At 39.3% G+C, this 23711-nt stretch overlaps 1 protein-coding gene across 1 annotated transcript in view; it reads right to left on the reverse strand.

The window, feature by feature from the left end:
• KCNQ3 (potassium voltage-gated channel subfamily Q member 3) overlaps positions 1-23711 on the reverse strand; it is a 1103931-nt gene that overhangs the window by 401416 nt on the left and 678804 nt on the right. The window contains exon 10 of the mRNA XM_044066246.1: positions 20803-21023. Within this exon, the coding sequence (XP_043922181.1) occupies positions 20803-21023 (221 nt within the window). The remainder of the gene's footprint in view (positions 1-20802; positions 21024-23711) is intronic.

Genomic DNA, 23711 nt, shown 5'->3' on the forward strand with positions numbered 1-23711 from the left:
GGCTGAAGGGAGGATTTCTTGTGGTTGATCGTGATCCCTAGGTGGCGGGCGAGATGTAGGAAATAGTCCCTTGCTGAACATAGTAGATGCCTGGTGGGATTGGCTAGGAGCCAGTCATCCAGGTAAGGAAAAACCTGTATTCCCTGAAGCCTCAGGTGGGCCGCTACAACTGCCATGACCTTGGTGAACACCCTGGGGGCTGTGGTGAGACCGAAGGGTAGGACCCTGAACTGATAATGGCTGGCTCCCAGCCAAAAGCGGAGAAACCTCCTGGATCGCCTGTCCATTAGAACGTGGTAGTATGCATCCTTGAGGTCTATGGAGCACATCCAGTCATTCTCCTGCAAAAGTGGGAGAATGGATTGAATGGTGACCATCCGGAACTTTTCTTTGGCGACTGACAGGTTCAATGTGGACAGGTTGAGAATTGGCCATAAGTCCCCCGTCTTTTTTGGCACCAAAAAGAACCTGGAGTAAAAGCCTTTTCCGGAATGACCAGGGGGGACGTGCTGGATGGCTCTTTTTTGAAGGCTGCTACCTCCCTCTGATTGGGTGGAACATCGGGGAGGTGCCCCAACCAGGGAGGAGAACTTAGGAATGGAATTGAGTAACCTCTGGATATGATCAGGAGCACCCAGCGATCTGTTGTAATGGACTCCCAATGTGCTAGATGCTCTGAGAAGCACCCTCCGACTGCCTCTAGAGAGGAGCAGTCGGGCAGCCCCTCAGGGTTGCTGCGCGGGTCGATTGGAAAAGGGTTCCCTCGACCCAAAATTCTTCAGCCCCCCTCTGCCTCTGGGCCGGCGTCCACCCTGCCCTCCTCTGCCTCTGAAGGATGAGTGGTCCGGAGCGAAACGGGATTGTTGGGATTTCTGGAACCACATCTTCTTCTGTCCTCTTTGGTTCCTGGAGAAGGACCTCTGAGGAGCCGAGAAGTGGATCCCGACAGCAGACGTTTTCCCATCCTTCTCGCTCTGGAGTAGCATATCACGGACGGTTTTGCCAAAAAGCATAGCACCGTCAAAAGGGGCGTTCACGAAGGATGTCTTGAAGGATTCCACAAAGTCGCAGAGACGGAGCCAGGCCTGTCGTCGTAAGACAATGTCTGCTCCACTGGCTCTAGCCACTCCCTCCGTGGCATGGGAGAGAAGCCACATAGAGGTGTTTGTGATAGACTTAAGAGTGGCCATTCGAGCCGAAAAGGTCCATTTTCCTCGGCCGACATAAACTCTGGGGGTGACCCAGCGTACTCTTTGATTAGGTCCCGCTGGAGTCGAATTACATGTGCCATATAGTTCAGGGACCTGACAGAGAAGGTCGCTAAAGCGAACATCTGCTTTCTGAGGCGGTCCATCATCCGAGACTCCTTGTCTGGAGGATGTACCGAGGAACTCTCCTGTGCCAATTCCTTCTTGGTGGCAGCCGCCACCACCATGGCATCTACCGGGGCACCCTTGCTCCAAACTGTCCTGTCTGTGGGGGGGCTGAGAATCCTGTCTGGTCTCTTGGGTATTGGCTCCACAGTGTCCGGCTCCTTCCATGCCTGGTAGTTATGAGGTCCACCAGGGGATCGGCGGGAGGGGACACCCAAGAGGTAGATGGGCCTGCGTCGAACACCTCCAGAAACACAGACTCATCCAAGGAAGGCTTTTGGGCTGACCACCCCCCTCTAAGATGAAGCATTTCCATAATGTCTCCAAAGGAGGCATCCTCGGGGGGTGACCTGGGGGAACCTTCCCCTTCCTCCAAGTCCGTGTCTTCTGTGAGAGACTTGGGTGAGTCCAAGTGCCTCCTCTTACACTTTCATTTGTGAGGAACCTCCTCGGGGGGGGGGCTGTCCGAGGAGGGCTCACCAACAATGTCCTGTTCCTCTACGGGAACCATCTGGGATGTAAGAGCAGGCTGTCCCTGGGGCCGGATGATGGAAGACAGGCCCGTCTGAGAGGGAATGGCGGGTGGATCCATAGCAAGAACCTGGGGCCTCGAATCCCTCGAAAGGACCCTGTCCACGACGTCAAATGCAGAGGGTGAGCTGCTTTCCCTATGATCCGAAAGCAGCCCCCTTGGATCAGGCGTGTGGATTGGCGCCAGAGATGACCCAATCAGATCCGAAAGAACAGTGCGCTTCGACCTCAACGGAGCCGAAGGCACACTGACCCCTCCGAATCCGACGCTCAGCTCACGGCCCCGAGAGCTCGGATCCAAAAAGGGACCCGACAAGCTCGAAGGTGCAGTCGGCGCTGAAGTAGGAAACACTGTCGGTGCCGACATCACCCCGGCCCCGAAGCTTCCTGGATCCGACAGCTCTAAACTCCGATTGTGGGTCAGAGAAGGAGCAATGGGGGCGGAAAATGGGGTCGAGCTCCCCACCGGAGGGGGGAGGCAAGAGCACTCCCATCTGCAGCTGGGCCTGAAGAAATCGACGCATCATCTGGTCCATGTCTGCGTTGGATAAACTTCTGGTTGACCTGGATGAGGCTGCCAAGGCTGGCTGGAAAGGCCACCTGGACGACCTCGAAGGTGACTGGGTCTCTTCCTCCGGCTCTGGCGAGAAACGTGGAGAACGAAGCCGGGAGGGGGAAGACCTGGAGACCTTAAGGGGGGAGGCGAGCTGCTTAGACAGTGGGGCAGAGGGAACTGAGTCAGCCCGCCTCTTGTGGCTACGATGCCTGTCCCTATCACGCTCCTTGTCTTTCTTGTCCATTTTTCTGGTGTCCCTTTCCTCCTGAGCCGAAGAGGGAGTTTGAATCCCGGCCAGGGGAGCGGGAACGATCGGTGGAGCAGCCGCAGCCACAGCTTGCGCCACAGAGGGGGAGAAGGACAAAGCTGAATCAGGGGGCAAAAGGCCCGCAAGGACTAGCTTGGTCCTCCTATCCCTCAAAGCCCTGGGGTTGAAGGCTGCACAGATAGTGCAGCCTGATGAAAGGTGGTCCGCGCCCAGGCAAATAACGCACTTAGTGTGGCCATCCGCTGGAGACAGCTTATGGCTGCACTCGGAGCATTTAGAAAAAATAGCTTTTGGGCCTTCAGACATTTTCGAAAAGAACAGGCCCACACGCACACACCTTCACACACAGACAGAAGGGGGAGGGAAATTAATAACTACACTAAAGTTAACGCAAAACTACTAAAACAGTTTAAGGGAGAAAAGTGTACTAGACACACACCAAGTTTACAGAGATTTTTAAGGAAAAAAGTTTAAATATTTTACTTTAACTCACAAACCCAACACTAGGAGCTCATTCTCAGATGCTTCAAGAAGCCGCAGCAAACAAGATGTGAGGACTAGAGGGAGGTAGCAGGGTATTATGGGTAGGGGGAGGAGCTTGGAGCTCGGATCTTTTGCTAGGAAAGTTGCCGGCTCAGATCCGATACCCACAGGTTGCTGATCAAATGAAGTTAACTACTTCAGAACCAATGTTATGGGCCGTAAAAGCAGAACAGTTCAGAATGCTGGAGATGATGGAGATGAGGTGCCTGAGACAGATGTTAGGATGCACACTGTGGGACAGATGAAGAAATTATGACATCAGAGCAGAAGCCAAAGTAGCTTCAATTGCAGAAAAGGTCAAAGAGAATACACTATCATGGTTTGGGCACATGTGCAGTGAAGCAGAAGACAATTAGGGAGAGCCAAGAAGAAGGCAAGAGGAAATGAGGATGTTCAGCAAAAAGATAGAGGGATGGTGTGAAAGAAGACCATGCGACATGCACAGTTTGCTGCTGTTTCTATGCAGGAAAAACTAATAGGTCACTGATGGAATGAGTCAGGGAACACATCTATTGTATTAGGAATGGGGATACTAAGAATGCACTAGCCAGACACTGTATGGAGAATGAGAATGAACATGGTTTTAGATTTCAAATTATCGAAATCATCTCTGAAAATGTACGTGGTGGTGATGTTAAAAACTTAACTGAAACCAGAGAATTGCATTGAATTATATTATGGCAAGCTGATAAACACCCAGGTCTAAATGACAGGGCAGGGTTTCTACTAAGCCTGTATTAAAAGCACAATGTCTCTTTAAATAATATAAGCTAATGTTAGGCATTTACCTTCCGTGATTTTCATTGGCTGTTTTGAATCAATGTGACTGTATTAAAAGTGTTTGCTGATTTAGTTTTTATATGGTCTGATGAAGCACTAGTATTTGTTGTGAAAGTGCTTACCTTATTAAACTTTTAAACTTTTTATGCTTCCAGTCATGTTTCTGTGCCTTGTTTTCTTAAGAAACATATAAATAAACAAATATGTAAAGAAGCAGATAAAAAAAGAAGTATGACATGGTAATCATGCTGACTGATACAGACTGGAGATCATGAGATGATGTAAAGACTGCAAAAAAGCCAATAGTTCCTAGAACTGGTTCATAAGTGTGGTCCTGCAATGGAATGATGAATTATTATCAGTTTTTTTTTGCTTAATCGTTCAGTGATTGTACACTCACTAAATGTTTTACTGCAGAATCGATCAGCATGGCCTCAGATCGATTGTTGCTAATGGACCTTTGGGGTGACAAAGAACATGATCTCTTTGGAAGGGATGCTGTTGATACTTATGACCCAGCTATATATACATAATAACTATACATTGCTTCACAACATGGAACTGATCCCATATTATCATAAAAGTACCAAGACTATTCACTAAAACCTGAAAGAAACTGTGTTCAAATTCACCAAGAAGCCCTAAGCCTGGTATGGGGAGTCAGAAAATTCCACCAGTACCTAGATTAAAAAAAGGTTCGTTCTGGTAAGTGATTACCAGCCATCAGTGGTTCACACAAAAAATGTTAAATTGTGTACAAGTATATTTCTGCAGAAGGCAAGCCTCCCCCACATCCCTACCCTCTTTAGTTATCTCATTCCAAGATCACATAATTTCAGGTAATGTGCAGCATTCTTTAGGTACATTTACATTTTGCTCTTTCCCTGAGTTGTTGCAATCTGAAAGTGAAAGAATTTAACTATATGGTAGTTATTTAGTGTAGCGTGTACCTGCCCTTAGATAATAATGTTTTTAAAGCATGTTCCCTTTCTTAGTATTATTTTATTTATATATTTATTTTATATTTGTTAACCGGGCTAGTCTAGCTGGATACATATCCTTTTTCAGTAGAGGCCCGAGGAGAAAAGCTCCAACATAAATGGTAAATCACAAGTTGAAAAACAAATTATAAAAATACAGGTTTTAAAAAATTATAAAAAAGTATAATCAAGTTGACGTGTTACATTAGCAAGATTAGTAAAAAAGTACAACTTTATATAGAAGAATTATGGGAGAAGGATAGATCAGTTGGTATACATAGCAGAGATATGTTAAATACCAATAGTATATATATGAATTCAAGAGTCACCCTCAATATTTTGGGTAGAGAGGATTTCAAGATCAGTAGTTGGGAGCAAGAAAGAAGGGGAAAGTGGTTTGGATAGATTAGATAAGAAAGTATTATGTATTAGTTTAGTCAGGTTCAGGACAAGGGCATAGCCATTGTGTCTTGAGATATTCTTTCAGGTTGCTTTTGAACTGGTGATGAGAGGTAGTATTTCTAAGGTTGTTTGGGAGGGAGTTCCATGGTTTGCCAATGGAGTTGGCAAAGAGGGCATCACCGCCAGAATTATTAGCTTTAATGGTTCGGATCTGGGTGCTGTTGGATGATCGGAGACTATTTAGGTTAGTGTATGGGATCAATATGCTAGACAGTGATGGGGTTCTATCTGGTTGATTAATTATTTTACATGCTTCAGTGAGTTGGTTGAGTTTGAGAAGGTTGGGCAGTTCCAACCAGCCGAGTTGCCTCAGGTTATGACAGTGATGGGTGCGATAAGGAGAACCTGTTATGAATCTAGCAATGTGGTTATAGGCCAGAGAGAGCATGTTTAGTTCACGTTTATTGAGGAAAGAAAGGACTGGGGAGGCATAGAGGAGGGTAGAGAGGAGGTGGGTACGGGCAATGGTTAGTTTGGCAGTAGGAGTTAAAAAAATTTTTATTCTGTACATGGATCCTAGTTTTTTGTTTACAGATTTTACGGTTTGAGTAATGTGGATGTCAAATTTGAGTTTATGATCAATAGTTACACCTAGTAATTTGGTACTGGTGACAGGGGTTATGATAGTCCCATTATTAGATTTAACATGGAAGGTAGTATTATCAGTCTTTGGGAGTTCTTTTCCTGGGGTAGAGAAGATGTTGGGGAAAAATTGTAGTAATTTAGTTTTGGTTGGGTTAAGTAGGAGTTTGAGGTCGGTGAACCACTTTTCTACTAGAGAAAAACAGAGTTGAGTGGAGGTTTGGAGGTTAAGGAGGGAGAGATCTGAGCAGATTAAGGTGGAGTCATCAGCGTATTGGATGCAGGTGGATTGAGGGATAACTGAGTGGAGGTCGTTAATGAAGATGGAAAATAGAAGTGGTCCCAATATTGAGCCCTGAGGGACACCAATGGTATTCGGAAGCAGGCCTGATAGTCTATTTTGCCACAGGACAGCCTGTTGCCTACCAGTTAGGTAAGCTTTGAACCAGGTTAGTGATGGGGTGTCCAGATGTAGGGTTTCAAGGGTGGACAGAAGGAGCTGGTGATTGACCATATCGAAAGCTTTTGACAGGTCAAGAAAGAGGCGGAGGATATAAGTTTGCTATTGCGATTTTTATTAATGGAGTCGACAAAGGAAAGGAGGGCAGTGGTTGTGCTATGGTGGGGGCGGAAGCCGTGCTGGGTGTTAGATAATAGATGATTGCAAGTTAGGTAGTGGAGAAGTTGTTTGTGGATACATCTTTCCATAATTTTCGCTATTGGGGACAGTATCGCTATTGGTCTATAGTTAGATATTTCCGTGGATGTGCCTCCTTTGTGAAGCGGGATGATGTAGGAAGTCTTCCAAAGAGTGGGGATATTAGTTTCAGTAATGGTTCTATTGATAAGGATGGATATAGGATATGCAATAACATCAGACGCAATTTGTAAGAATTCTGCTGGGAGGTGATCAGCTGCTAGGGTGGTTGGTTTAAGCTTTTTTAAGAGAGTACTTATGTATGATGTGGAGACCGGCTTAAAAGTGAAAGGGGTAGGGCCCTCAACAAGGGGTTGTGTAGCAGGTGGGGGTGAGGAGGTAAGTTGACTGGCGAGGGTTTGGATAGTCTCGGTGAAGAAAGAGTTAAAGGCATTGGCTATTTCTTCTTGTCCTTTTTCAATGAGTTTCTCAGGGGTTGGGGTAGTAGTTTTACCTGGGTGCTGGAGGTTATTAAAACATGCCCAAAATTTCTTTGGGTTGTTCTGGTGTTTCTGCTGGAGGTGGCAGAAGTATTGCTTTTTGTCTAGGGTAACAGCTGTTTTAGTAGTATTTCTTAGATGTTGAAACTTAGTTCTATCTTGGGGGGTTTTTGTTGCTCTCCATTTGTCCCAGGCTTGATCACGGAGTTTTATTTTAGTTTTTGTTTCTTTAGACAGCCAGGGAGCTATGCGACTTTTAAGTCTAATTTGTCTAAGTGGGGCATGGGAGTCAAGTATCTTAAGGAATGTGTCATTGAAGTAGGTCAGGCTCTCCTGGAGGGGTAGAGTTCTTAATAAGGTCCCGTTACAACATTTTAGGTCAGCAAGAAATTGTTGTGGGATAAATTTCTTTTTGTTTCTAATTAGTCTATATACCGGTGGGTTGGAAGTATGGCATTTGTGTTTAATGATATAAGTTATAAGGTGGTCACTGAGGTCATTGGGAAGGGTGCCTGTAGTATAGTTGCTTGAATCTCTATTGGTAAGGATCCAGTCAATGGTGCTTTCTTTTTGGAGAGAATTGCCTAATCTGGTAGGGGATAGAATATGTTGGGAAAATCCATATAAGTTAATGGGTTGTGGGGTTGTGAGGGTAGAGCAGTGAGACCAGTCAATATTAACGTCCCCAAGTACTATAGTTTCTTGTGGGTAGTTGGAGGTTAACCAGCACAAGGTTTGCTCTAAATTTTCTGTGTTCTTCCCAGGTGGGATATAGGTAACTATGAGGTTGAGGCATTTTTGAGTGTTGAGGCAAATTTTTAGGGCAATTAGTTCTAAGTTAGAGATTGCGGGTGGTTGTACTGGATTCCTATGGATATTTAGGGTATTTTTAAACATGACAGCTATTCCTCCCCCTTTTTTCTTTACACGATCAGCCCTGAAGATATTATATCCAGGTGGAAGTATTCATTGCAGAAGGAAGCAACACTATATACCATGACAGAATCAGCACCCTCATTCATTACAACTCTAACTCATCTAAATTTTGAGCTTAGAAGTGGAGGTTTTCTCTTCCGAAAACAAATTCTACATGGGTGCAGTGGGAAGCTGTGCAGGGTCTATATCATATAATTGAAGGTTCAGCTCCACAAACTTCCATTTGTTGAAATGAAAACAGCGAACGTTCACATCAGCAAATGTTTTAAACAGGAAATGAAATTAATGGGCCAACATCTGGAAATTTGCCCTTTCCCCACTGTAGTGTGATCTCAGAGTTGGTATATATAGATGGGGGGGGGGTCACCCCACATTGGGGGGGGGGGGGTGCGGAGCACAGACCCCTACTGGGTGGGTTTGACAAACTGCACTGAATCCTGGAAACTTGTCTGCATTAAGTCTGACTTGCAATTCAGTTTCTGCACTTTCTAATTTGTTCTTTTAGTATCCTCTTCTCATGTCCAGGGGAACGTGCTATATGACTGAAAAGAAAATTATTTTAGTTAAATTAAGCAATTTTTCATGAAAATTAGGATTATTGTAATACTGATATTAACATGGTAACTACTGATGTGTGCTCCCTATTTACATGTATACCACAAGATAAAGAGATAGAAAGTTTAAGTTTATTTTTGAGCCACAAAACTACATTCACTAATGATCAGATCTCATTATGTTTTTTTTTGATGAAGTTGGTGTTAAAAATAATTTCTTTCTGTTTGACAAAAATATTATAAACCGGTTAGAGGTGTGGCAACAGGGGTCATCAGCAGCCCCAGCATTTGTCAATTTAGTACTTGGGTGGTGGGAAATCAATGAGCTAACCACCAGTATTTATTTTGGGAACATCATATTTTACAAAAGGTTTGTGGACAACCTCTTCCTTGTTGCGGATATTACTCAGACAGAATGTCAACTAAACTAAAAGAATTTTTATTTTCAGTCATACATTATGTTCCCTTGGACATGAGAGAAGGATGCTACAAGAACAAATTAGAATGTGTAGAAACTGAATGGCAAATCAGACTTAACACAGACAACTTTCCCGGATTAAACAAAACTATTGTGAAAGAATTAAATAAAATCTCCGATTATATTCAGTTTACTTTAGGTGAACTTGGGCTGAAAGTTAATTTCTTAGATGTAAATTTGGATTCAAATTTACTTAATAGGAAAATGAATGGTAAACTCTATAGAAAAAGAAGCCTTCTCAAACAGTTACTTGCACTTTAAGAGTGGTCATCCTGAATTTATGAAGAAAAACATCCCAAGAGGACAATTTATTAGGGCCGCCAGGATTATAAGAAAGAAGTATTAAATATAACGTCACTGTTTACACAGACGGGTCATAATCGTGAATTTCTGTGTAAAGTGGGAGAAGAAGTAAGTAACAAAAGAGCATTTTCGTTTAAGCCATGTTGTTTGGAAACAGCAGCACAATATATACCTTTGAAAGTAATGAGATAGCCAAAGAAATATCTAATGCAAATCAAGAATCTGCCTTTATGCTTGATAATGCCTGTTGATTTTAAAGACATCAGTGTTAGAAGAAAGCTCCATTGTATTTAAAGTTACAGGAAAAGAGCCAAGCTTTGTTTATAAAACAAATAATTGCTTTAAAAACATTTTACAGCAAGACATACTAGAGTAGATACTCCATTTACTTCTAATAAAAATAGACTGATGTACACCTGCAGAATATGCAAAATATGTAGGTTTATTTATGTTAGTGCTTACATTGCCTTGCATCATTTAGAATCTACAATACAGTTTGCAGGCAGATATACTTGTAAATTGATAGGGGTAGTATATATAGGGTTGTGCTGAGAGTACCAAGCTTTTTATATAGCCATGACCATTCACAGCTTAAAAAAAAGAAGTAAGGGGAACCTCTATTCTATAAAGGTTAAATATATTAATAATGCCCTTTATAAACATAATACTACTTGTGAGACATGAAAAAATATTATTTTCAGTCATACAATATGTTTCCTTGGACATGAGAGGGGGATGCTATAAGAACAAATTAGAAAGTGTAGAAACTGAATTGCAAGTCAGACTTAATGCAAACAAGTTTCCAGGATTCAATGAAACTAAACATAAAATGTTTCTTGAAGGATAAAAGATTAATGGTCAATAAGATGAAAAGTTAGGGCTTTCACTATATTTTTTGTATTATTATTATTATTATTATTATTATTATTATTATTATTATTATTTAATACTGCTATTCTTTAATATCGTGTTTGTATCTGCATTTATAACAAAATGCCAGTTTCTGTATTCTGTTGCTTTAAATTTTAATTGATTGTTAACTGGAATTTTATTCTTATTGGTGAGCTGTGCTTTAAAATGCTGTGACTTTACAAATGGGTATGTTTTCTGAAGAAGTCATTTTTGATGAAAACATATCATTAAAAAGTTTGATGCTAAGGACCAAGTTTGTTTTATTCCACTGCCCATTAGTGCCTTAAGTGGTTTTGTTTTTTTAATTCCATTCCCTAATGTGATCTTTTGCTTAAGTGAACAATTCACTGTTTTCAGTTCGATGAACAGAAGTTCACGGAGTTGAACCTTCGATGATATGATACAGACCCAAACTGTGCCTCCACATCACCTAAGTTGTATAACCAAACTCCAGATCACACAACCTAAAGAAGAAGGACTTTTAAATTCACCATTTTGATGAGCGGCAGTTGAGCTGAATTTTTCATTAGTTTTTTAATGGAATCTTATGTAAACTTTGTGATTTGACAGTAAGTAAAACTGTAATAACTTAGGTCCACAAGTAGCAACATCCTCATACACATCAGGTATAAACAGGTGGATTTCTACCCTCACTGTTCCCTGCCACCAATGGAGTCCTTCAAGGTTTTGTACTGGGTACTGTCCTTTTTGATATCTTCTTTTTTCAGATGTCAAAAAATATTGTGGTGTCTAGCTTTCCAAATATATATCAGACTTATCAGCATTGCTCTTAACCTCGCTGACACACCCTCCCTTCAAGCAGCACTTACTATACACAGATGACAGTGTCTTGAATGTAAAGAAATGCAACACTGTCACATTTAAAAAAAAAAGGAAAAGAAATGCCAGCCTTCTACACTATTGATAGATAACATTTAAAATATAACAGAATAATAAAAGATCTTGGAGTTCTTGTGGATGTTGACCTTTCATTTGAGATCTAGTCCATTTGATTGACAAACCAGACTGTAGAAACCCATATGGTCATCAATTTAATCTGTTAATCAACTTAAACAAGTCAAACACCCACAAACAACAAAAACAATGTTTTTGTGGGAGGTGGACCCCCCTTGAACCCCCACATCCCTTGCTGATTATATATACCAACTCCACGATCCAACTACAGTGGGGAAAAGGGAAAATTCCATGATCCCCACCATAATACAATCTCAGTCAGAACAGTTAGATGAATTAAACTGTTGACTATATGGTCTTCACCACATGAGTTTCAACAATCTGGTTTGTCAATCAAATGAAGGGAACCTTTCAGCTGACACCCATAAAGCCACTACTGTCTGCAAAATTAAGTCAAGCCAGAGAAGTGATAACCACCTTCATATAGCTCTTTCCAGACCAGTTACAGAATACTTTAGCCTGTTCGGCAACATATTAACTTAACTGTTTATGGGTTAGTATTATAGTGAAAGACTACAGCAGCTCTATCTTTTCTGTAGCTTATTGCTTTCTTAGTGGAGACCTGTGTGTGGCATACAAAGGTTAATGGACCATTTACAATTTGAATTCCTGTGATTATAATACCCTTTCCCTGCTCACTGAACACATGAAAAACTAACCATCAGTATAATCGATTATCAACCACACCATGCAATATGGCAAGTTCATATCTCAAAGACTTCTACAGCTATGGTGGAATAAGCTCCTCTTCTCAGTTAAACTCAGTTCATCATTTCATACCTTCAATAAAGTATTTGATGATTATGTGGATACATGTAAGCTCCAATATAGGATCCAGGGCATCATTCTCCTTGATTGCCTGTAGGCCTTGAGCTTGTTCACTGGTCCTATGAACCTATAAATGTATGAACCTATGAATGCATTAGTGCTTTCATCATTTTGCAGTGGTTGTTTTTTTCCCCATTTTGAATATTCTTCTTTCAAGAAAAATTGTTCACCGATTTTAAATAAATTCAAAGATATGTATTCATGCATTTTTGTTTCAAGCAGTTGTGAGTCCTGCAAACAAACTGAAACCCCACATGGTTATATAGATTTGTAGGTCCTTTTATGGACAAAAGTAGTTCTCATAATAGCCCTTGTTCAGTCAAAACAGACTGAAGTGGTCTACATCAAATTATCTACTTCACAGTAAAGTATTCACGTTTTAAGAACACCCACAACAGATGGGTTCTCCAAGCACATTGTTAGCAAAAAAGGCCAAAATTTACAACTTTAATGCAGCAAAATGGCATCCCACTATCCATTCACCAATAAGCAGGAAGATAATTTTATAAAACTTTACAAAAACAATGAAAACTATGTGCCTAGATAAAAAGTCAGTGCAATAAAAGCTTAGTATTTTCTTAATTTATATAAAAATATAATACAAAGTAACCACAGATGAGATACCTGTCATGCAAATTCGAAAAAAAGATAATTGAGGTCCCAACTGGATTTTCTGAAGCATATTATCTGCAGCAGAAATTTAGCTTGCTCACTTTGAGCCCAATGTCATTCTCTGACCTGTCAACTCCAAGTTAAGCAGCAAAACATAGAAGGGTAACTTCACCTGGTGCTTCTCTATGCAGGAGCAAAGTCCCTTCTCCCCAGTCTGCACTCTTGAACTTCTCAATTCTCTAAGTTGAAGAACAAAAAAGAAGTCTTCTATTTTTAAACTACAGCAAACTGCTGGCTACAAATACAAATGTAGACCTAGTAAGTGCTTCACTGCTTCATCACTGTTAAGGAGCAAGGTCCATTCTTCCTGATCTTGCACTGGTCCCTTTCTCCAATCTGGCACTCGTGTACTAATGAGCAAGGTCCAGTCTCCTCTTCTTGACCTTGTGCGATTAAAAAAAAACGTAGGAAACTGCTTGCTACAAATACAAATGTATGTTGTAGCAAATGGTTTGCTATAGTTACAATGCCACCCAGTTAGCGCTTAATTCCTTCAGCACTTCATCTCTGACACTAATGACACTATTGGCATGTGTTCATTTTTGAATGCTGGTACTGTGATAAAGTCCCATCTGCAACTGCAAGTCATGCCCTCTTACTCATTGTCTTGTTATGTGCCTTGCCAGCTAGAAGAATTGCAAAGGCAACCATGTAGCCAGGACAACAGAGCTAGGTGGGATTGGTGACTCTAATCTGACCCATCAGATAATAAAATGATTACTTTCCACTCTTTGGACTAATTTATTATCACATATTTATGGCAGTGATAGACTAATGATGTGATGATCTTGGCTATGTATCTAGAAGTTTAACTGTATATCATTGTGGTAGATGAGTTTTATTACTTTATTTCTGTTTAAAATAACTGTTTAATGCTATTTGCTTTATACACTCTTTATTTGCCATTATATTGCTTTTATTATGTATTACCTTTCAAGACATCAGTTATTGTTGTGGGTTACATGTTCTTATTTTTTTTGTTTCCTTTTAGGTTTATAGGTTCATTGGCAAGTACTAGGCAATCAGTCTGCAGACCGTTTCAAGCCTAGCCAAAAAAAACCCTATTCAAAATTTCCCTTTAGTCTCAAGGAGTGCAAGACAAGACAAATCATGATAGAATTTAAGGCAGCCCATCCAATTAACTAGGGTTATGTTGAAGGGAGCAAGGGCGCTACTCTGCTTGATATGTAGTGGAAGTTCATTCCAGAGGTAAGGGATATGTTGGGATATGAATCTATCATGCCAATTTATCTTATTTATCTTCCAATGAAGATTTACTTCCTTTAACTGAGTGCGTCTCTATTTAGAAACAAAGTCCCTTCTCCCCAGTCTGCACTCCTGAACTACTCAACTCTCTAAGTTGAAGAAAAAAAAGAAGTCTTCTGTTTTAAACTAAGACAAACTACTTGTTACAAATACAAATATAGACCCACTAAGCGTTTCGTTATTTCTGTACTGTTAAGGAGCAAGGTCCATTCTTCCTGATCTTGCACTGGCCCCTTTCTTCAAGGTAACACTCCTCAGTTGTTTAATATATTCAGTTTTTGATATGGTCAGATTCCTTATCCTCTTCTCCCTGACACAGCAAACCTCCTCCATCAGGAAAAGGGAGGGCAGTTGGCTTAGGTTTGGAATGCCCAGTAGAAAAGAGAGATGCAGACATTGAGGAGGAAGTAAGGACTGTCAAACAACAGATGTCCTGCTTTCACAGAGTCCCAAACAAGTTAGCTCATTTAGATCAGTAGACAGCAGAAAAAAAGCAAAAGCCTTACAATATAGTCTGTAAGCATACATGAAATTTTAAATGTCTTTAATCAGTGTCTGTGGGCTGCAGAAAAAATGTCTTTGTTAATCAGAGAGAGAGAGTGTGTGTGTGAGTGTGTGTGTGTGTGTGTGTGTGTGTGTGTGTGCACGCGCGTGTGTGCTGTGTGCATTTGTGTGAGGCAGTGAGAGTGGTAGTCTCATACACAGAACAGGTAAATTGGGATAACTAATCTGAAGAAGACAGATAAGTGGGTATGTTTTATATTGGTGGAAATGCAGGGTAACCTCAACTGCAGTGCTTCTGATGATGAGGAATCTTAGGAATAAAAATGGCTACTCTTTGAATTACTCCTATAATAGGAACTCAACATTACTAAAGTGTCACACGCACATGCGTATGCACATATGCATACAAGCATACACACACTCACATACACACACACAAAGTGTTACAGGAATGGAGTTACACATGTTATCTGACTGTGTGCAAGAAGTGCCTAGAGAACAGCATGTAAAAGAAGGCAAGACCCTCAGCACATGTATAAGGTTGTCATTAGCTGTGAGACATACATGTGCAGATTATGGTACACACTGAGGCTTTGTGGAGGTTTAGGACTGATGGTGAAGAAGAAACAGGAGATACTTGGTGAGCTGGGACTGTATATAGGCCATTGAATGTTGGGACTATGGCAGCTAGAATTTTCACAGATAAGCCTGAAGATGGATTATCTAACCATAAATGTGGGCAATTTGGGATTTCAATACTGCCAGCAATGACTATAGCATCTAACTCTTATTTAGACAGAAAACAGCACAATCCTAGAGACTTCTGTAAAGACAGAAAGAGAGAGATGTGGGGGGGGGGGTAGTAATTTTATTGCAAATGGTGGGTAGGTGAGCACTTACTTTTAGGAGTGGATAAAGAAGGAAACAGAAAATGCTACAAGGCTGTACATGAAAAATGGAAGAAAGAGAAAACAAAACACTCATTTTCTTGGCCACCTAAATGAGAAATGTAGACTCCAGAAGAATAAAAAGAAGGTAAGGAAATGACTGACTGTTATACAGAGGAATTAGAGCGGTGAAAGAATTGTCCTTTGTGTTAAACTACTAGCAGATCAAATTAGTTAGGATGAAAAATGGTTTCCCAGGTATGTCAATAAAAGTTGTCCATATTAACTTAAACCTTGTTAGAAGGAAAAAGAAATATTAGGATACTGCTGAACAAACTAGTGCTAAATGATCACTTTGTATCCATCCTCACTAAGAAACATTATAGGATTTTTCCACAAAGATGAAGCTGTAAAGATGGGTAACTTTAGACAGATAATGCAAATGGAGGTGAATTACAGTTTAAAATTCAAGGTTTGACATGACAGCTGTAGTACAAGATAAAATAGAGTGATAGATTGTAACCTAGGGCAGTAACTATGTAAGTTGAGTACAAATTCTCCATCCTGTGTATATTTTTAAAACAGCTGTTGAGGGCTGCCTGCTAAACAAATATCCAGCAGGAAGCTCAAACATTATATTTCGGTATGCCTAATTTTGAATAAGCAGATGTAAAATCAGCTCAAACCATCATTTTTGTGTTTTCCGAATGTTACAAATCTGCTAGGTAAGACACAGTATTGACATCTGGAGGGTAGGCTTAACAAGTTTTGTTTGATCCATGTCTATGACTGACTGACATAAGAGTTGGCCCAAGGCCACACAGCATTTATGGTTAGTTCTGCTGTGAGTAATGTATTTGCTACAAAGCACTGTAAAACATACTTATAGGAAAGATAAAAAAAGAAAAGCAGTAAGAATAATTTTGTAAAGCTGGAGTGTTTTAAGTATCAAGCCATACATTCACAAGTCTGAATGGACTTTTGGCTACTGTTTGTCTGGGGGTTACTCTCTTGGAAAGATGGATCAGTTTTATCTAGTGGCTGATTATTTAGTACTATTTAGTAGGATTTTACACAAATAAAGTTTTTCTGGCTGGTGACTACTACAAATTCTTCAGGACTTTTTTGTTTGGTATTGGCTTTGGTTCACCTTTCTCTGGATTCTTGATTATTTAGTACCTCAGCAGTACCTGGTCTTCCACTGCACTTTTTGTTATTATGAGATATTTTGGTTTGGTTTGTTGTACTCAGCAAGGAGGCCCTATTTATGGGTTTTATATATCAGCATGGCCTTTTTTTTTTTTTTTTGCTTTCCACTTATGTATCTACTGGTTTCTGGACCTTGGCAACTCTCTGAGGAGCAAGAGGCTGGGGATGCCAGGAAAGTTTGGGTTGTAGCATTAACCCTGACTTGGGACTCAGTTTTAGGACAAGGATATCTCAGCACCACCAGACAGTAAAGAATAGAAAGGGGTGACCCTCTCATAGTAATGGCACCTCTGGAGTCATAAAATGATCTGCAAGCCTTATCTTCATAGGACTGCTGTGACTAGGGCAATGTATAATGCCTGATCAGTCTAAAAGAAGCTGGGGGTTGTCTTTGACATTTTTCAGGATTATGATCTGGCTTTTATCTAGGAGACCTAATTGTATGAGATCTTTGGTCTACATTTTGAGGCTTCTATCCCTGAAGATCTGTGCACTACTCATTGCCTTAGTCAGTGCAGAAATAAGAACTCCAGGGGTTTTGTAGACATTTATTTTTTTCTGCACTGGAAATGGTCCAGGACAAAGCTGGACTATCTAAGTTTATTAAGTATGTTATGGGGGCAGGAGGGACTTACAAATTCCTCTTGGTTTACCATCTACCAGGTTACCTAGGAGCTTTTCTACAAGAATTAATGCATTTCCTCCATGACCTAATTCATATGTCCACAGGGCTGTTCCTTGGAGTTTTTAATACTAGAGTCAATGTCTAGACATGCAAACTTGTCATGGAATTAAACAATCTGTTGTAGTGATATTGGCTTTACTCAGATGGTTTCCACTACCACCAATAATATTTTGTTGTATTTAATATTCCTGCTTGGTCATGAAACCAAGGGATTGGTGATGGAGCTGGTCTCCTGGTCTGACCATTACCTGGGGCCATTTCAAAGTTGGTCTGCTCAGATTATCAATCCCAAAATCTGAGTTGGTCATCTGTCTTGATCTTAGGAAGATAGATAATGTGACCACGTTCCCATTAACTGAACAGCTCCTTGAGAAGGTAGCTTTGGATAGAGATCCTGGAGTGAACTTCATTAATATAAATGCAATACTGCACCTGTATGGACCATTAATGAGACTTAAGTTTCAATGTTTATACCATTTAGTTAGACCTACCTCACAATAAATTTAGGATAATGAAGGTATATAAATGAGGACCACAACAAGGAAGACAAATAGGGAATATTAATTTCTCAGCTTATTTGTAGACATAATTCAAATATAGCTCATAAATGTATGTCTATTTACATCTACTTGTGAGTTTTATATATGTTTGGAGCTCTTCTTCCCAGGATTCCTGTGAAAAAGGTTGCTCCCATTTGGACATTCCTAGTCATCAAATGTAAACAAAGAAATACATTCTGAGGCCTTTCCATGACTATACTTTATGTGCAGTTTCCAGGTCAGAAGAGACAGATTGAGAAAGAGAGACTGAGACAAATAGACACATGAAGTATGCAATCAGGAGCCCCAGGATCTTGACAGGATTCCCACAAGTGATGTGTGATTGAAAAAAAGAAAGGGAATAATGTTGAATGGTAAAGGTATGGATGATCATTGGATAGTGGTATTTTCAAAGCATAAGTGAAACTACAATACTTCACAAAATGTGTGGTACATACCAAAAGAGGGCTGCCATCATATGTCAGAGGGTACGTTAAGTAAAACTAAGGTAGTGTGAAGAAAAACAGTGTCGGTGGTACAACAGGTAGCACAGTTGCCTTTGGTGTAGGTTCTATTCCTCACCAAGTAGATCAATTGCTGGCACTGTAGTGCAACATAATGGGGGTGTTGTACACCTGAGTATGCCATCCTTTTGATAAGATGTTAAACTGAGACCCCATCTGCCTGAGTTGATGGAAGCTCAAGTGAATGTAACAAATCCCACAGCTCCTACTGGAAAGAGTAGGTGAAGTTACCAATGGTCTGTTCAAGTGTAGTGGGACTAATTTGGTCAACAAAGGATAAATAAAATGAAGAAAGGAAGGGCAAGGGGCAGAAACATAGAATCTAGCTCTATATTTAGTTGGTTTATATAAGTTATCACTTATTCTAGTCTTTTCATTTTAGAATTTTTATATATTCTGATGTTTTCCAATTCCAGTGTAGTTAACTGGCACTAGTATGTGTCATTTAATGTTTTCATCAGACAATGCCATAGGTAAAACTGTGATGTATGCTAGTCTGAAGGACAGAATTTCAAAGTCATATCATAAATATATGAACTTTCACAGTCGAAACTGCTAAATTTTCAGTACTGCAAACTATCTAGATGGTGTAGAAACTCTTTAAGGGACTGCAAAACCATTAAACTACTTAAATGCTCTCTTGAATTTGTATCATACAGCAACTGGACAGGTGAAATTAGAGGTTACAGTCAGGGTGTCCCACAGGGCTCTATCCTAGACCCATATTTGTTTAGAACATATCTTTGAGATATATCTTTTTCATCTGAGGTGTTCTGCAGTTTGTACGTAGATAACTTGAAAATGGGTAAACTGATTACTTATGCTACAGATAGGGCATGCCTGCAAAAGAACTTGACTAAACTGACCATTTGGGCACAACAGAATAATATGCTGATACATGCATCAAAAGCTAAGCATAAGAGATTTGGAAGACCTAAATTGAAAGGTGAATATTTACTACAGCACCCAGTGATTGAAACTGTAGATTCATTTAAGGACCTCTAGATGGGTAGATCCATCTTTGAGTTTTTTGAATTATATCAACCAATTGGTTAATGATAGTTATAAAGCTATAGGTTGCATAAAAAGATTTATAAAGTCTAAGAAATCAGAAATGATGAAATCATTGTTTGTTAGTTACATTGTATCCAAGCTTAAGTATGGAAAAACAATATGGAAACCTTATAAGGAATCAAGCATAAACTGGAAAGAATACAGCAGAAATATACCAACGGCATCCATGGATGTGAAAATTTAAGTTATTATGAAAGACGTAAATATCTGAACTTGTACAGTGTCTCATACAGATATTTAAGAGGAGACTTTATTCAGGTATATAGGGCATTTAGAGACAACTACTTCTGGGCATGTTTGAGGTTATAAAAAGTAGTATAGAATCATCAGACGACCTATGTAGAAAATTCTATAGGATTGAGAAGTGTGCTAACTGGTTCTCTGAGAGAGTAGTTGATGCATGGAATAGAGCAGAAATTATATTAAATCAAGCATTATTTTTGATATTTTTAAGAACAGCCTGGGCACTTATTATGGGAACAACTGTTTTGGTATATTGCCAGGCTAGAAAGGCATCATTGCTTGTGCTTTAAATATTTGCATGTATTGATTGTATGTATGTATGTACTAAATTAGTTTGTTTCATTCTGCATACTTTATGCAGATCTCTAAGTTTGCCTGGTTATGCTATTACAGGAGTCATTGAATAATGCAAAATGGAACTGCAGTTAATCCTCTAACTCAAAATGATAAAGACAAACATGAGGCTTTCATATAATCTAAATGTATTAATCACTGACAAAATACCACTGCAAACAATGCAGTAGGACAGTCTGCACTGTTATTGAAGACTTCATGTTCCCACTTAAGCTTGCAGACTATGGTATGAAATGTGATGTCATTACACAAAATCATAATGTGCTGTACCTTCCCCTCTTACGGCTTGATCATAAAGTATGCTATACCCATTGTACTTTAACACAAATGAGACAAAACTGGACCTGAGCTCTCAATTGAGCTCTCATCTTCTTCCCTAACTTCCATGGGTGCAAACATTCCAACTTCCCAGTCAGGTATCTGAAACTGGGTTACTTCTTTTATAAGCAGAAGTATTGTTGCAGCAAAAAAATGCATTTTCAGTCTTTAAGTTATTTTACTACATATCGCATGTGTAGTGTTTAGACCATATAACCTATCCTCTTATATGAATGCAATATATATTATGCACGAAGAAGAAGAAGAATTAAAAAATGTAAAATTACCCATTAAGCAAGAACTAGTAAAGAAAAACTAAAAAATTATACCTTCTGTACTTTGCCGAAAGGCATAGGCTTTCATTCGAAATGCAGTACGAAAGCGATCAATGTTGCCAAATCCAACATTCTTTTGGTCTTTGGAAGGGCTTTCTTCAGGTGCATCAGTATTCAGAGGTGTAAACAGCTTGCCTTTGGTAGCAGTGGCACGGGGAGTAGACAGGCGAACACGGTCCAGCAGACCTAATTTTTGGCTGTAAAATGAAAACATCCTATCAACAGTCCATCTTACATGTTCTGGCATGTATGGCATGATATCTAGCTATCTGTCTGTCTCATTAATGAAAATGATACCATCAATCTTCTAATTCTAGTTTATGAAAATGCACTATGATAAGAAGGTTAATACATGCAAGCATAGCAAAAGTACACTGCAAATATTAAATGTCTCCTTCAATACAGCAAATGTGTAATAACACTGAAAAACGTTCAAACTAATGTTAACATTATGTTTCTCAAATAAAGGCAAATGTATGTTTGAATATCTTAATGGTTATGTGAGAGAAAATACATTTCTTAGGTAAAAAAAATTTTTACTTTTTCAGTTGACTGCAGAACATTTGAACAATTTGGAGAAAGGTGAGTAAAAAAAGAAAAAAAACACTAGACATAACATGTAGCTGTGATGAAATGTCTATTATCATGACTTAAGTAATTCAGTGGTGTTCATCAATTTTATTAACAAAATATTTACAAATGTCAATAAAAAATATTTACTCATTAAAAAATATTTACTCATAGATATGTCTGCATGTGCATGAATACAATGTGTAATCTGGAAAAAGTAGGAATTAAAGCAATTTAGTATTAAACTGTGTTTCTAGTAGGGGGCTTGTGAGCTTTGATATGCTTTTTTTTTAAATAGCTTTCTAATGAATGGTTGAATATTCTGTTTTACGTTAAAACTAAAATGATGATGTTATCAAAACAAAATATTAAAGCAACACTTTTTTTGTTTTTGATAGCCACATATACCTGCTTTTATGGGGGATCTAGAATAACAGTCTACTTAACTGAATATCTTTGATTTAACACTTTGCAAGTAGTGCCTGTTGAGGATCAAACCCAAGACTTACGAGTTTAGGTGATTCTCTTCTCATTACATTAACAACTACACTGAGTTGTCCACAGCCCTTAAGAGTTAAGTGCAATTAATTTACTATTACACCATAACACTGCAATGTAGATAAATCCCAAACACGGTATATTTAACTTTGAACAAAATAAATAAGTTTAATTAACATGTTAAAGACCGGTGCTCAAACAAGCTTCACTGGCATCTTTAATTATAGTGAGCTTCTGTAACCATATACCTGAAGCTTTCAAAGTACTTGAAGTTATCTTATATGCCATTTTAGAAAACAGTGAATGTAGAAGAAAAAAAAACTGTCACACAGTCCATTGCTTAAAATGTTGGAAAGAATAAGGCCTTCTTTGATTGCTGTACAAAACAATAGTCCCTTGATAGGGTACAGTTGCAAGGAAGTAAGATTGCTACTTAATGGGCTGACTGTTTCTAACTGTTCAGTACTGAAATTACATATGTGCATATTACTGACCTTAGAACAGGTTCATATGCCTCACTGAGCACTATAAATTTGTACTTACATTTTTTTTTACTTCCCAGCTATATCTCATATATCCAAATATCATCAATCTAAGCTAGTCTGTAAAATGTGCTTGACTCTGGCTTTTAAAGAAATTATGAAGTTCAAAACATATTCTGATATTATCTGTACTCCATTTCTGACAGGTACTATTGCATTATAAAATATCTGGTTTCATTTGCTTGACTTATACAATTTAAGCAATTATTTACCTATCATTAAGAGTATACTTTTTTCCAGGGGAAAACGCTGAAAAATAGGTAGTGAATGAATTATAGGTAAATGTAGTAATTGGAATAAAAAATGCAACCTTTTAGCTGGTGTTCCACTGAAAGCATTTGGTATATAGAGTGCCTGAATAAGATTCTTAATCCTTTAAGGAAATTAACCCCCCTTAGGCAAAATAAATAAATAAAAATAAAATAGCTGTTATGCATCGAAGCAAGTACTAACATCCAACTTTTTAAGTATAAATGGGGAGGGGGGGTAAATGAACAACCCAGAGGCATTCTGAAGCCTGAAGGGTGCCACTGTCTCTGAAAAAGTCAATAATATCCAATCATACCCATCCTGGAGAGGGTCTACTTTAGATGAATGAAATGCCACTTACCCAAAACCCGAATCACCTAGATGAGAAGACCGACAGCACCACAACACTAACATCCCGGAACACCGACTATTCACTCCAGGTAAGTAACCACTCGGCCATCCGAAACAAACACCAAAAAAACCCAAACCACCTATGAGGGGGGCTTTGCCCCACACCTCCCCCCAACTAAATATACCATGGGGGTAAAGTGCAAAGCTCAACAGGATGGGTGAGTGGTTACTTACCTGGAGTGAATAGTTGGTGTTCCAGGAATATCGGTGTTGTGATGCTGTCGGTCTTTTCATCTTGGTGAAACAGGTTTTGGGTAAGTGACATTTCGTTCATCTAAAGTAACCCCTGGAGATCATTATTGCGCTTTGAGAAATGAGCAACCATGTATATGATTTTTATACTATTATTATTATTATTATTATTATTATTATTATTAATAATAATAAGGATATGTAGGTTTTTGATGTAATATTCTCTTTAGCACAATGATTTTAATATAGGCTGTATCTCAACAGATAATGAATTATGAAAGTTTTACTTTCATATTGCAGTGCAATCTCCTCAATTCCTTGTTTTGCTCATGCCTACATGCATACACACACACTCACACATGCAGGCACAATTTCTACTTTAAATTGTTTTTTTTATTTTTCCAAATTATTGTTTTGTGTTAAATTATTAAATAGTGGATA

This window comes from Protopterus annectens, chromosome 3.part1, assembly GCF_019279795.1.
Source record: "Protopterus annectens isolate FY-2018-M chromosome 3.part1, PAN1.0, whole genome shotgun sequence".
NCBI lineage: Eukaryota > Metazoa > Chordata > Ceratodontiformes > Protopteridae > Protopterus > Protopterus annectens.